Below are 13,373 nucleotides of genomic sequence, written 5' to 3'. Positions count from 1 at the left end.
GTATATATACCACAGCTCCCTAATCCAATCGTCTGTCAATGGACATTTTGGTTGTTTCCATGTCTTGGCTACTGTGAATAGTGCTGCAATGTACATGTGGGTGCATGTGTCTTTTTTAAGGAAGGTTTTGTCTGGATATATGCCTAAGAGTGGGGTTGCTGGGTCATATGGTAGTTCTATGTATAAATTTCTAAGGTACCTCTAAGGTTCTCCATAGTGGTTTTACCAGCTTACACTCCCACCAAACAGGAGGGTTACCTTTTCTCCACACCCCCTCCAGCATTTGTTATTTGTGGGCTTATTGATGATGGCCATTCTGACTGGTGTGAGGTGGTATCTCATGGTAGTTTTGATTTGCATTTCTCGAATAATCAGCGATGTTGAGATTTTTTCATGTCCTCATCTGTATATCTTCTTTGGAGAAATGTCTATTCAGGTCTTTTGCCCATTTTTCAATTGAGTTGTTGGCTTTTTTGCTGTTGAGTTGTATAAGTTGCTTGTATATTTTAGAGATTAAGGTCTTGTCAGTTGCATCATTTGAAATTATTTTCTCCCATTTTGTAAGTTGTCTTTTTGTATTCTTTTTGATTTCCTTTGCTGTGCAAAAGCTTGTCGGTTTTATTAGGTCCCATTGGTTTATTTTTGCTTTTAGTTTATTTTTGCTTTTAGTTCTGTTGCTTTGGGAGACTGACCTGAGAAAACACTTGTAAGCTTGATGTCAGAGTATGTTTTGCCCATGTTCTCTTCTAGGAGTTTGATGGTGCCTTGCCTTACATTTAATACTTTAAGCCATTTTGAATTTATTTTTGTGCCTGGAGTGGGTGTGTTCCAGTTTCATTGATTTGCTTGTGACTGTCTACTTTTCTCAGCACCAACACTCTGAAAAAAATGTCTTTTTCCCCATTTTATATTCTTGTCTCCTTTGTTGAAGATTAATTGACCATAGGTGTCTGGGTTTATTTTTGGGTTCTCTATTATGAGAGAATGTGAGCTCTAGTCCTTCTATTCCAGCATCTTAATCCCCTGTCCCCTCTATTTCAAGCACTATTTTAAGGGAAATTCCCCTATAATGCATTCCATTGGTCTGTGGCTCAGAGTATTGTATAGTACATGGTTTATTTTAACACTAGAAGACTTTAATGCATGCATAGTAAGAGTTATACAGATCTCCATCTAATTGTATCATTGGATTTACTGACACTCTTTATTATCATTGTAAAACATGTTTAAGCATGCTGAAAATATTGTGGCTTATAGCCTGCCTTTAGTATATGTACTTACTTCTTAATGGGTAAGTTAAATTGTTTAGACTGTGCAGTTAGTTACCAAACTTGCACATTCAGGTTGTCTTCAGTATTTTAACCAATAATTTAAATATTAAGTAAACCAGTCAAATATGCTTGTGAAGGAATCGTTTCTAGGAAAACAAGGGTAAGTTTTTGGAAAGCTTTGATACAGTGCCCTGTTTTTTTGCTGTCAAATGAGGAATGGACCTGTGAAAGACTGGAGAAAATACTATTAAGGTTGAGAAGGATTGTGCACTTAGATTATTTAATAGTTGTCACTAAAGTATCACTCCATTTTAAAGAAACCCAAACTGGAGTTTCCACTGTGGCTCAGTGGAAATGAACCCAGCTAGTATCCATGAAGATAAGCGTTTGATCCCTGACTTTGCTTGGTGGGTTAAGGATCTGGTGTTGCTTTGAGCTGTGGTGTAGGTCACAGCTGCTGCTTGGTTCTGGTGTTGCTGTGGCTGTGGCTGTGGCTGTGGCTGTGGCTGTGGCTGGCAATTGCAGCTCCCTTTTGACCCCTAGACTGGGAACTTCCATATGGGGCAAGTGCAGTCCTAAAAAGAAAGAAAGAAAGAAAGAAGGAAGGGACAGAGGGAGGAAGGAAAGAAAGAAAGACAAAAAACAAGCCTGTTTTAATGGTGTCAATACTGATAGATTGGCAAATTAATGCACATTCATATTATTAAAAGATATGAGTTTTAAGTGAAAATAAAGTTTGTTATATATGTGTATTTTTTAAGATTCACCACTTGACTGAAATTTTCTTTTAAACTGAGCTTATGAGAGTTTTTCTAGTATATCTGTTCTCATATAATATGTTATGCTATATTAAATTAATGAAGTGTTAGACCAGTATAAATTTATGAATATGTGCACTTTAAATTGCTACAGTAGTATGTTATTTACATATGTGGATATATACATATCCACACATACACATGCACACACATAATTTATTTAAAATTTGAATATGTTACGTATGCTTAAAAATTTCAACCATATATTTGATTTATTAAATGCAGTCATTTTCTCCGTAGGGGTTCACCAGTTGCAGTGGCTGCTCCACGTCTGCCTCCCACAGGTGTCAGTTGGGCTGACAAGGTAAAGGCTCATCATACAGGCTCTACTGCTTCTTCAGATGTAGCACCTGCCCAGTCTTGCCCACCAATGGCAGTACAGAAGCCTTCCCGCAAAAATGGCAAGTGACTTTGATTCAACCTTTTTATGTAGTACATAGGTGGATTTACATAGAGATATTTATTTGAAATTGGTGCTAATAGTATTATTTGTTTATCTTTTTGCATCATGTATGTGGTGTTATCATAGTTAAAAATCATAAAATAATCTTAAAAACTAAGTGGAAGTTTACAAAGATCTTTCAAATCTCAGATTTGCCCTTTGTAAACTTTAAGGAGAATGATATTTTTTGTCAGTTCATTTATAAGATCCTTTATAACTCTTTTTGACTTAAGGAAAAAAGTAGTTCATCCTCTTTGTAGTATACACTTTAAAATATCTTGTCTGTACTTCATTTCATTAATATTTGAATGTTATTTTGGTACTAAAATAATACTCTGTGTTTATCTTTGCTCACATATCATCAGTTTTCCATACCATTAGAATAATTAAAGGGTACAGTAAATAGAAGGGCTATTATTCTGTGAAATTTATTTATAAATTTCATAAATCCAGAGTGGATTTTTTATAATACATCTGTAGAGGTTTGGATTTTAGAGTGATAATAATGAATTTGTATTATGAGTTAAGAAACAACTGGAGAACACTCTTCAGTTAAAGATCTCTTTGGAACTTTTTGGTTCAGAAGAAAAGCCTTATTGGATACAATAAAGGCATTGCCACCTTTGCATTATGGTTGTTGTTGTTTTTCTGTCTGGGTATCAGTAAATTGTATTGGGTTATTTCAAATATACTCCTTGTTTTTATGTAATACATTGCCTTTGCTTTCTCTGTACAGATTGTGTGGTAGAAAATTGAGAGTAGGCATGAGTTCTTTCTCTTAGGGAAAGATAGGAAAATGTGGAATCATAAATTTAGTTTCTGTATATTAAAAGAGTCTGAGAGAAATGTGTTAAAAAATCAAAACTGAAAAGAACTTAAGGAATCATGGTATTAGCATATATCATGATTTTGTTAAAAGCAGTACCCTCAGATTATTTATGAGTGTAACCCATTTGGTTGAGGTGAAATGATAGGTCTTGATTATGACTAGGCTTAAAAATAGTTGGTTAACATATCAGGAAGTTTCATTTTTGACCACTTTGGTTTTCAGTTTTGGAGTTTTGATGACTGTTATGCATGGTGAATTTTTTGTATATGTCAAGTTATTTATAATTATGGTAGCTATAGTACTCAAGTTAGTACTGATATACTGTAAAATTGATTTTTGTTATAGATGACAGGTTGAACACAAGAATTTACTTTGCTCTTTCTCCAAACTCAATAAAAATGATAAAAAATAATTTAAAAATAGGATTTAGGAAAAAGAGACAGGAAAAGAGAGGATATGAACAAATTTTTGGAAGTTGGAAAGTAGAAAGACCAGTGGAGACATTTGCATGAACTAGCTGAATCCTTAGCTCAGAGGGTGGAAAAAACTAGTAAGTAATCCAGTTTGTTCCACATAACCTCCATAAGTATCAGAAATTGGTGGGAGCATGTGTGTCTGGAAGTGAGGATAGAGGTAGGGATTAAGAAGAATCTCAAATCCTCCATGCTTCCCCATAATTCTGAATAACAGGTTTAGAATAGATGTATCCCTATCATTCTAACAGAATATTGGAGATTTATTCTCTTGAAAAGGTACCAAAGATGATATTTGACCTAAGGGATACCAGGCACAATGGAAGGTGGCAGTACTATATTGAAAACAAAGAAATTAAGTGAAAGACTATTGATAAAAGTAATGTTGAAATGCCTTATTCTCACTTCCTCTTCAAGCCCTCTTCTACCACTACACTGCCAGGTTTCCAGATGAAAAGAACTTACACCTGAGGAACATATCAACACCTTATATAGATCATGAGATATTATTGTTCTAAATTTAAGGCTGATTCTATAATTGGATAAATGTCTGCTAGTGTTGGAAGCCAGATTGTGGACTGTGATAGATTGTCCTCAAAGATGAATGACAACAGTTTCTCTCATCCTCTTGCATGTACGCCACTTCCACTATCAAAAGGTGGAGTTTGTTTTCCCTCCTCTTGAATCTTTGGTTGGTCCTTTGACTTGATATGATTGGTGGAACATATTTAGAGTGATGTTTGGTAAATTCCTAGCTTAGCAGGTAAGAGGCCTTGTATCTTCCATTTTTTCCTTGTTGGAAGCCAGCTTACATGAAAAGAAACCCAAGAAGGCTGCTGAATAGTGAGAGACCATGTGAAGAGAAGGAGGCCATGAGAAAGAGAATCTAGCTGTCTCAGTGAGCAGCAAGTATCAAGGCTTCAGCCTTGTTGTGAGAGACTATCATGAACTCTGATCTTAGTTGAATCACCTTAGCTGACACCATGTGGAGATGAGATAAGCTCCCTCTTACTCCTTCCCCATTCCAACTGAGCACTCTTCAGATTCCGGACTCAAACAATTGCATGGGAGTAACATGGTTAGTGTTTTAAGAATGCTAAGTTTCAGGCTTGCTATATAAAATTAGCTAATGGGAAGATCCACTATTTGAATAACGTGTATTACAGAAAGATAAAGGAAAGGAAAAAGTTATGAAATAGATAATTAAAGGGAATCTTGTGTAACTGGGAGATAGTAAGTTTTTTACAAAAGGGCCCATTAAGTGCCCACTGCAGTGGATGAAACTAGAGTGATGTCAAAACATGTTGGGAAATTTATTCATGCTACAGATGATGAGAAGCTCTAAAAATCAGAGAAAAAAATAAGTTTATATACAAATGACCAGGAATCAGAATGACATGCTTTTTCAAAAATATCTCTAGAAGCCACAAGAAAATTGAGCAATGTCTTCAAAATTCTGGAGGAAAACAATTTCTAAGCTAAACTTTTATGTCCAGCTAAATTATCCATTAGATGTGAGAGTAGATTAAAGATATTTTGAAACAAGCAAGGTCTCAAAAATTTTAACTCCATGGGCACTGTCACTGCCAGAGGGAACCAGCATAGAGATGAGGCAAAGGTAATAATTCTATGCTGATGGTCCCAGAATGATAGCTATGTACATGTCTAGAGAGCAGCCTGTCCAGATTTTTTATGGTCACAGCACCCTGAAAGAAAGGAATCCAGAAAGGTAAATGAAATTCTTAAAATAACTGATATATTTGCACATATTAAGAAGAGTTAGGATTGAATTAATTCTAAGTACAGTAGAAAATATTGAGGCTTAATCATGGAGAGAAAAGAGGAGAATGCATAGGAGAGCATAGGAGGCACACCTCTCTGTGAAGGGTTGGAGGGAATGATGCAAAAGCAACATTTGAAGAAGATTTCCCCAAATTGTGAGAAGACATCAGTTCTCATATTCAAGAAGCACTATAAACTCCAGGCAGGAAAAAATACAAAACAAATCTCATCTAGATGCAATATTAATAGAAATGCTAAAAATCAAAGGGAAGGGAAAACCTTTACAAGTAACTTTAAAAAAGACATTTCAGAGGAGTTAGAGTAAGCTGATGAAAGCCAGGTGACAGTGGAATGAGATCTTGAAGGTGCTGAAAGAAAATAACTGACAAGATTGTATTCTACAACCAGCAAGAATAGCCTTCAAAATGAAGATGAAATAAAGATAGTTCAGGCAAATAAAAATTGAGAGAATTTGTAATCAGCAGACCTTACAGTAAAAGAAATACCACAGAGAGTTTGTTAGATACAGGAAAATGATCCCAGATAGAAACTCAGAAATACATGAAGAAATGAAGAGCCTAACAAGCAGTAAACAACTGGATCACATTAAATGTGTTTGTGTGAAACAATGCCTTGTGGAGCTTGACCTATATATGTAGTGAAAGTTTATGACAGTAATCCAAAAATAAGAGAGAAATAAATGGAGTTATAATTTCTAGCTTCTTGCTTTGTCTGGGAAGTACTAATACATACAAAAGTACTCGTTTGTATTAGACATCATAAGTCAAGGATGTGTATTATAAACTCAAGAAAACCACAAGGAGTAAAAGAATGTTCAGCTAATAATCTTTTTTTTTTTTTTTTTTTTGTCTTTTTGCCATTTCTTGGGCCGCTCCCGCAGCATATGGAGGTTCCCAGGCTAGGGGTCTAATTGGAGCTGTAGCTGCCAGCCTACGCCAGAGCCACAGCAGCGCGGGATCCAAGCCGCGTCTGTGACCCATACCACAGCTCACGGCAACGCCGGATCGTTAACCCACTGAGCAAGGGCAGGGACCGAACCCACAACCTCATGGTTCCTAGTCAGATTTGTTAACCACTGCGCCACAATGGGAACTCCCTAATAATCTTTTTGATTAATCCAAAAGAAGGCAAGAACATAGAAAAAAAGAAATGCAAAGCATGAGACAAATCAAAAACAAATTACAAGGATAGAAATAAATGCAAATATACCATCCCCACATTAAATGTAAATGGTCTATTAAATTTTGAAAACAAAGATTATAAAATTGGATTAAAAAAAGCCCAGTTAGGAGTTCCCGTTGTGGCTCAGTGGTAATGACCCAACTAGTAACCATGAGGATGTGGGTTTGATTCTTGGCCTTACTCAGTGGGTTAAGGATCTGGCATTGTCATGAGCTGTGGCGTAGGTTGTAGATGTGGCCTGGATCCCAAGTTGCCATGGCTGTGGTGTAGGCCAGCAGCTGTAGCTCCAGTTAGACCCCCAGCCAGGGAATGTCCATATGCTGCAGGTGTAGCCCTAAAAAGCAAAAAACAAACAAAAAAACCCCTGGTTATATTCTGCTTACAAGAGAGATACACCTTCAATGTGAAGACATAGAAAAATCAAAGGAAAAAGACAGAGAAAGATATTCTATACATAGCCTATTCAAATCAAAGTCATTATTATTCTAGTAACAGACAAAATAGAGTAGCCAAAAAACATCTTAAAGAGAGATACTTTTTAATTATTTCAATAGTGATAAAATAATTCTAAATTGATATGTACATAACATTTTCAAAACATGAAATCTTAAAAAACTGAGAGGAAAAAAATCTATATATTGGGAGATTTTAACAACTCTCTCAACTGATAGTCCATATAAAGATCAATATCTAACGAACATGATTAATGAAGTTGACATAATTGCTATGTCTAACAAATAATGCTTTTTCTTTTCCTTTCTTTTGATGCTTTTTACTGATATGTCTCCTAGTCCACTAATCCTCTATTTTTTATGTCTAATCTGTATTTTATTGAATATATTAATTATAGCTATTTTGAAATTCTGTGTCTGGAAAATAAAATGTCTGAACTACCTTTGCGCTTGTCATTTTCAAAAACATTTTTGGGGGAGTTTTCAGTTATTTGTCTCTTTTATTAGCATGCCTCATAATGTTTAATTGAATGTTTAATATTGTATATTAAAAGTTACAGAGGTTCCTTCTAAAAAATTTTTTTTCTGATAATAAGAGAACAGCATCATACCCCATCCCATCAAGATTTGATTTGAGGTTTTATTGACATTGATGTGTTTTAGTTTTTTCTTATTCCTTTTCTGGTCTCAACTGAAAACCTGAGGTGTTTGCCAAGGCCATTTCATTCCTGAATTCCAGCTTTTGTTTCATCAGCACCATACAGTTGCTACAGTTTCTGCTTAGCTCATTAGCATCCCAGCTGCTGTTTTGTGCTAGGTGCCTTGGAGTCTTGCCCTGTGTATGCAAAGCTTAGCAGTTGTCAGACTTCTTAAGGAAAGATTGAAAGTAGATTTTTTTGGCTTCCTTTCTTGCATTTTCCCCCATTTCCATGATTTTTCCCCCCTGAAGTCCCAGTTGCTTTAGACTCAATGAACTTAGGTATCTGTTTCAACTAGACAGTACTGCTGGTTTCTACTCGGACTCACTTCTCCTTCACTGTGAATTCCAAAGGTCTTTAGGGAGAATGCTAGGGTGTATGTGGATTTCATGGTGTTGACTCTTTCTTTTCTCAGAAATTTTAGTTCCTCAAATCTTGCCTATAATGGTTATTCTTTCCAAGGCCTTTAAACAATTCATTTATATATTTTGCCTAGCTCTTATAGTTATGTTTAACAGGAGGAAGATTAATGTTGATATAGGCTACTTTGTTATGCCTGTAAGTCCAAACAGCTATTTAAGTACACCTGGAGAATGGTTAGCAGAATTGACACATGCTGAGCCATTATACAAGTTTCAGCAACTTTCAGATGATTGAAGTCATTCTGTCTGTCTGAGCATAGTGAAATGGAGTTAGAAATTAATTATAAAAAGATACAATTCTCAAATTTTTGGAATTTTGGAATACATTTCTGAATAAGTCAGGGAAGAAATCACAAAGAAAATTAGAAAATGTGAATGGAATGAAAATGAACATTTAAAAGTATTGTGGGATTAAGGTAGAGATATGCTTTGAGGAAAATATCTAGCCTCAATTACACCTATTAGAAAGGAAGTAAACCTGAAATCCATATTCTGAGAGTTCCTGTCATGGCTCAGTGGTAACAAACTTGACTAGTATCCATGAGGACATGGGTTCAATCCCTGGCCTCGCTCTTTGGGGTAAGGATCCAGCATTACTCTGAGCTGAGGTGTAGGTCACGGACACGTCTTGGATCTGGCATTACTGTGGCTGTAGTGTAGGTCAGTAGCTGTAGCTCCAATTCGACCTATATTCTGGGAACTTCCATATGCCACAGGTGCAGCCCTAAAAGGCAAAAAAGAGTAGGTAAATAAAATCCATACTGTGTCCATCTCAAGAATTTAGAAAAAAATAAAACCTCAAAGGATATGTAAAGAAGAGATGTAGGTGACAATAGAAAAAAATTAACAAGCAAAAAGGTAGTACTTTAAATGGATTTATAAAATTAACAGATTTATAGATTAATATTGTTAGAATGGCCATACTACCCAAAACAGTCAAGAGATTTAATGTGATTCCTGTCAAATTACCCATGACATTTTTCACAGAACTGGGACAAATAATCCTAAAATTTATATGGAACCATAAAAGACCTAGATTGCCAAAGCAATCCTGAGGATAAAGAATAAAGCAGGAGGCATAACTCTCCCAGACTTCAGACAATATTACATAGCAACAATAATCAAAACAGCATGGTAATGACACAGAAGCAGACATATGGATCAGTGGAATAGAATAAAGAGCCCAGAAGTGAATACCTGTGGATACCTATGTTTAGTTAATCTTGAACAAAGTCAGCAAGAATATAGTAGGAAAAAGACAGTCTTTTCAGAGAGTGGTGTTGGGAAAGCTGGACAGTTGCATGTAGATTGATGAAATTAGAATACTTCCTCACAATGTATACAAAAACAAACACAAAATGGTTTAAAGACCTAAATGTAAAATAGGATACCATAAGACTTCTAGGAGCAGACATTGTCAAAACATTCTCTGATACAAATCATAGCAGTGTTTTCTTAGGTTGGTCTTTCAACTAGAAATAAAAGCAAAAATAAACAAATGGGACCTAATCCAACTTATAAGCTTTTGTACAGCAAAGGAAACTATTAAAAAACAAAAAGACAGTCTAGAGGATAGGAGAAAATATTTGCAAGTGCTGCAACTGACAAGGGCTTAACTTCTAAAATATAAAAATAGCTCATGTAACTCAACAACAAAGGAAAACAATCCAACTGAAAAATGGACAGAAGAACTAAATAGACCTATGTCCTAAGACATATAGTTGGCCAATAGGCACATGAAAAGATGCTCCACATCGATAATTATGAAAGAAATGCACATCAAAACTTCAATGAGGCATCACCTTGCAGCAGTCAGAATGGCCATCTTTAAAGAGTCTACACATAAATGCTAAAGGGGATGGAAAAAGGGGAACCCACCTAAATTGTTGGTGGAAATTTAAATTGGAGTAGCCACTATGGCGAACAGTATGGAGGTCGCTTAAAAGACTAAAAACGGAGTTCCCACATGATTCTGCAATCCCACTTCTGGCCATAAATCTGGAGAAAACTAATTCAAAAAGATACATACACTCCAATGTTCAAAGCAGCACTCTTCATGGTATCTAAGACATTGAAGCAATCTAAATATTCATCAACAGTTGAATAGATAAAGAAAATATGTGTGTGTGTGTGTGTGTGTGTGTATACGTATATGTGTATTCAAACACATAAACACACAATGGAATACTACTCAGCCATAAAAAGAATGGAATAATGACATTTGCAGCAACAAGAATGGACCTAGAGCTTATCATACTGAGTGAAGTAAGTCAGAGAAAGACATATCATATGATATCACTTATGTGTAGAATCTAAAATATGATGCAATTAACTTATTTACAAAACAGAAGCAGACTCACAGACTTTGAAAACAAACTTAAGGTTATCAAAGAGTAAAAGAGGAGAAGGGGTAAATTAGGAGTTTGAGATTAATGGATACAAAGTAGTAACATAAAATAGATAAATAGTAAGATGTCACTATATAGCACAGGGAACTATATTCAATATTTCATGATTATATGTAGCGGGAAAGAATATTAAAATGTATGTATATGTATAACTGAATTACTTTGCTGTACAGCATAAATTAACAGCATTGTAAATCAACTACTTTTCAATTCAAAAAAATTAGCAGACTTCCAATAATACTTACCAAGAAGAAGAGACAAGGCATAGTACCAGGAATGAAGCAGAGACATTGGTGGAGATCCCACAGATATTTAAAAGGAAATTATGAACAGTATTATAAACTAAATTTAGAAACCTAGAAGACATTGACAGATAACTTAAAAAACATGATGTAACAAAACTTGATTTGCAAGAATTACAAAAACTTGAAGGAACTTATGAGTATTTAAAAATATGAATTAATAATTAAACATTTTTCCATAAAGAAGACTTCAGGTCAAGATGGTTTCACCTATGAATTCTTCCAAACATTTTATGTAGAGATAACATCAATCTTATAGAAACTGTTCCTGAAAATAAAAGATCATTCTATGATGCCACCATAACTTTCATATCAAAACCTAAAAGGGATATTATAATAAAGCAATATTTTTTCTTGAACATTGAACAGAATATTAGTGAATTATATCATTGATAAACTCAAATCATAACAGATCGCAGGTCGATTGGGATTATTCCATTGCTTTTCAGTTATTAATGACTCAAATTTAGTGCTATTTTATTAATGACATTAGTGAAAATTTAAAAATTACTCAGATTCTAAAGTGTAATAGGTGTGATACGAATTATAATTTTTTGAATTTTGCACACTTACACAATTATTTTAGGTATTTTAGAAGTTCTTTGACAGTTTACATGCACGATTTACTGTTCTCTGCAAACATCCTTCAATATGTGAACAATTTTTCAATATAGTTTTTACAGAAGATTCTTTAAAATATAATTTATAACTAATTTATTACTGTCTAATAGACCTATGTTATACTTTATGTTTTGATATACTCCTCTTTTGACTTCAGTTATTTCAAATTTTTAAAAAACTTGCATAATAGTGTTTGTGTTGGCCATTTTATTGGTTAATGGGTTATTAACGGCCTAAGTTTTAAGCAGTATTTCTTTCTATAAAGAAGCTTTCAAAGAAGGGCGTTTTCCTCTAAAAAGTATTAATAGGGAGTTACTTTTCTCTAAAAACTATTAATAGTGGTTAAGGATCTGGTCTTGCTACTTCTGTGCCTTGGGTTTGATCCCTGGCCCAGGAATTTCTGTGTGTTGTCAGTATAGCAAGTATTTAATCATAGTGCTCCAGTGCGGGTAGGCCGGTTAAATATCTGGAATCGGAAATCTCTTATCAAACTTAATAATTTACTTGTATTTTTCTTTTGGTGTGTGATTTTATAATTTTTAAAAAATTATGTAGATACTTAAAGTACAGAGCAGAAATGTATAGCATGTACTGTTTTTAAAGAGTTAAACATGGATGAAAATTGAATACAGACTAGACAGTATATGATTTAAGGTATTCTTAGTAATTTTGTTGGTTACCTTAATGATATTGTTATATTTTTAAAAATTCCATTGAAGACATACTGAATATCTACAGGAGTAAAATATGTTTAGGATTTGCTTTAGAGTATTTCAGAAAAAACAATAGAGGAGGGGAAATAGAGAAAATAAGAGTGGCAGAATGTTGGTGATTATTTTCTGTTTTTATTTTTTGACTTTTTAGGGCTATACCCATGGCATATCGAAATTCCCGGGCTAGGGGCTGAATTGGAGCTGCAGCTGCCAGTCTATAGCACAGCCACAGAAATGCTGGATCTGAGCCACATCTGTGACCTACGCCACAGCTCATAGCAATACCCACTGAGTGAGGCCAGGGATCAGACCTGCATCCTTGTGGATACTAGTTGGGTTCGTTACCACTGAGCCACAGTGGGAACTCCCAGAATGTTGATGATTATTGAAGCTGGATTATTGGGCATGGGGTTCCTAATACTCTTTTCTCTATATTGTGTATTTGAAAATCTTTATAATAAAAAGTTTATAAATATAATAAATAGTAAAGATTAATACTGTAATAAAGAATAAAAATAATATTTAAAACAACTACAAAACAAATTTAAGAATACTTTCCCCTTGCAGATTTCAAAGTAAAATATTACATGTTCTGTCTTATCTTTATTAAAAAAATTTCTTTTTCTATTTTTTTGGTATGGAAGTTCCCAGGCTAGGAATGTGGAGCTTTGGCCGAGGCCTACGCCACAGCTATAGCACTGGATCCAAGTCACATCTGCAGACTAGGCTGCAACTTGCTGTGATGCCAGATCCTTAACCCACTGAGCAGGGCCAGGGATAGAACCCACATCATCATGCAGACTACTTTGGGTTCTTAACCCGCTGAGCCACAATGAGAATTTTTTTTTTTGTCTTTCTGGATTTCTTAGTTTCTTGAGTCTATAGTTTTATGTCTTAGACTAAGTTTGGGAAGTTTTCAATCATTCTTTCCTTAACTAC

The 13,373-nt window shown here is 34.8% G+C and overlaps 1 protein-coding gene across 7 annotated transcripts in view; it reads left to right on the top strand.

The window, feature by feature from the left end:
* Positions 1-13,373, top strand: part of SCAPER (S-phase cyclin A associated protein in the ER) — a 428,719-nt gene that overhangs the window by 82,170 nt on the left and 333,176 nt on the right. For all 7 annotated transcript variants that reach the window (XR_014810514.1, XM_021099014.2, XM_021099012.2 and 4 more), the window contains one exon: positions 2,330-2,490. Coding sequence is in view for 6 of the 7 variants with exons in the window: in XM_021099014.2 (XP_020954673.1) it covers positions 2,330-2,490 (161 nt within the window). In the remaining variant the exon portion in view is untranslated. The remainder of the gene's footprint in view (positions 1-2,329; positions 2,491-13,373) is intronic.

Source organism: Sus scrofa, chromosome 7, assembly GCF_054392235.1.
Source record: "Sus scrofa isolate SSC_HxYL_T2T_F1_AM1 chromosome 7, Sscrofa_HxYL_maternal_Yorkshire_Landrace_v2.0, whole genome shotgun sequence".
NCBI classification, from domain to species: domain Eukaryota; kingdom Metazoa; phylum Chordata; class Mammalia; order Artiodactyla; family Suidae; genus Sus; species Sus scrofa.
The sequence above is the reverse complement of the archived record's forward strand: the minus strand, read 5'-3'. Positions and strand labels throughout refer to the sequence as shown.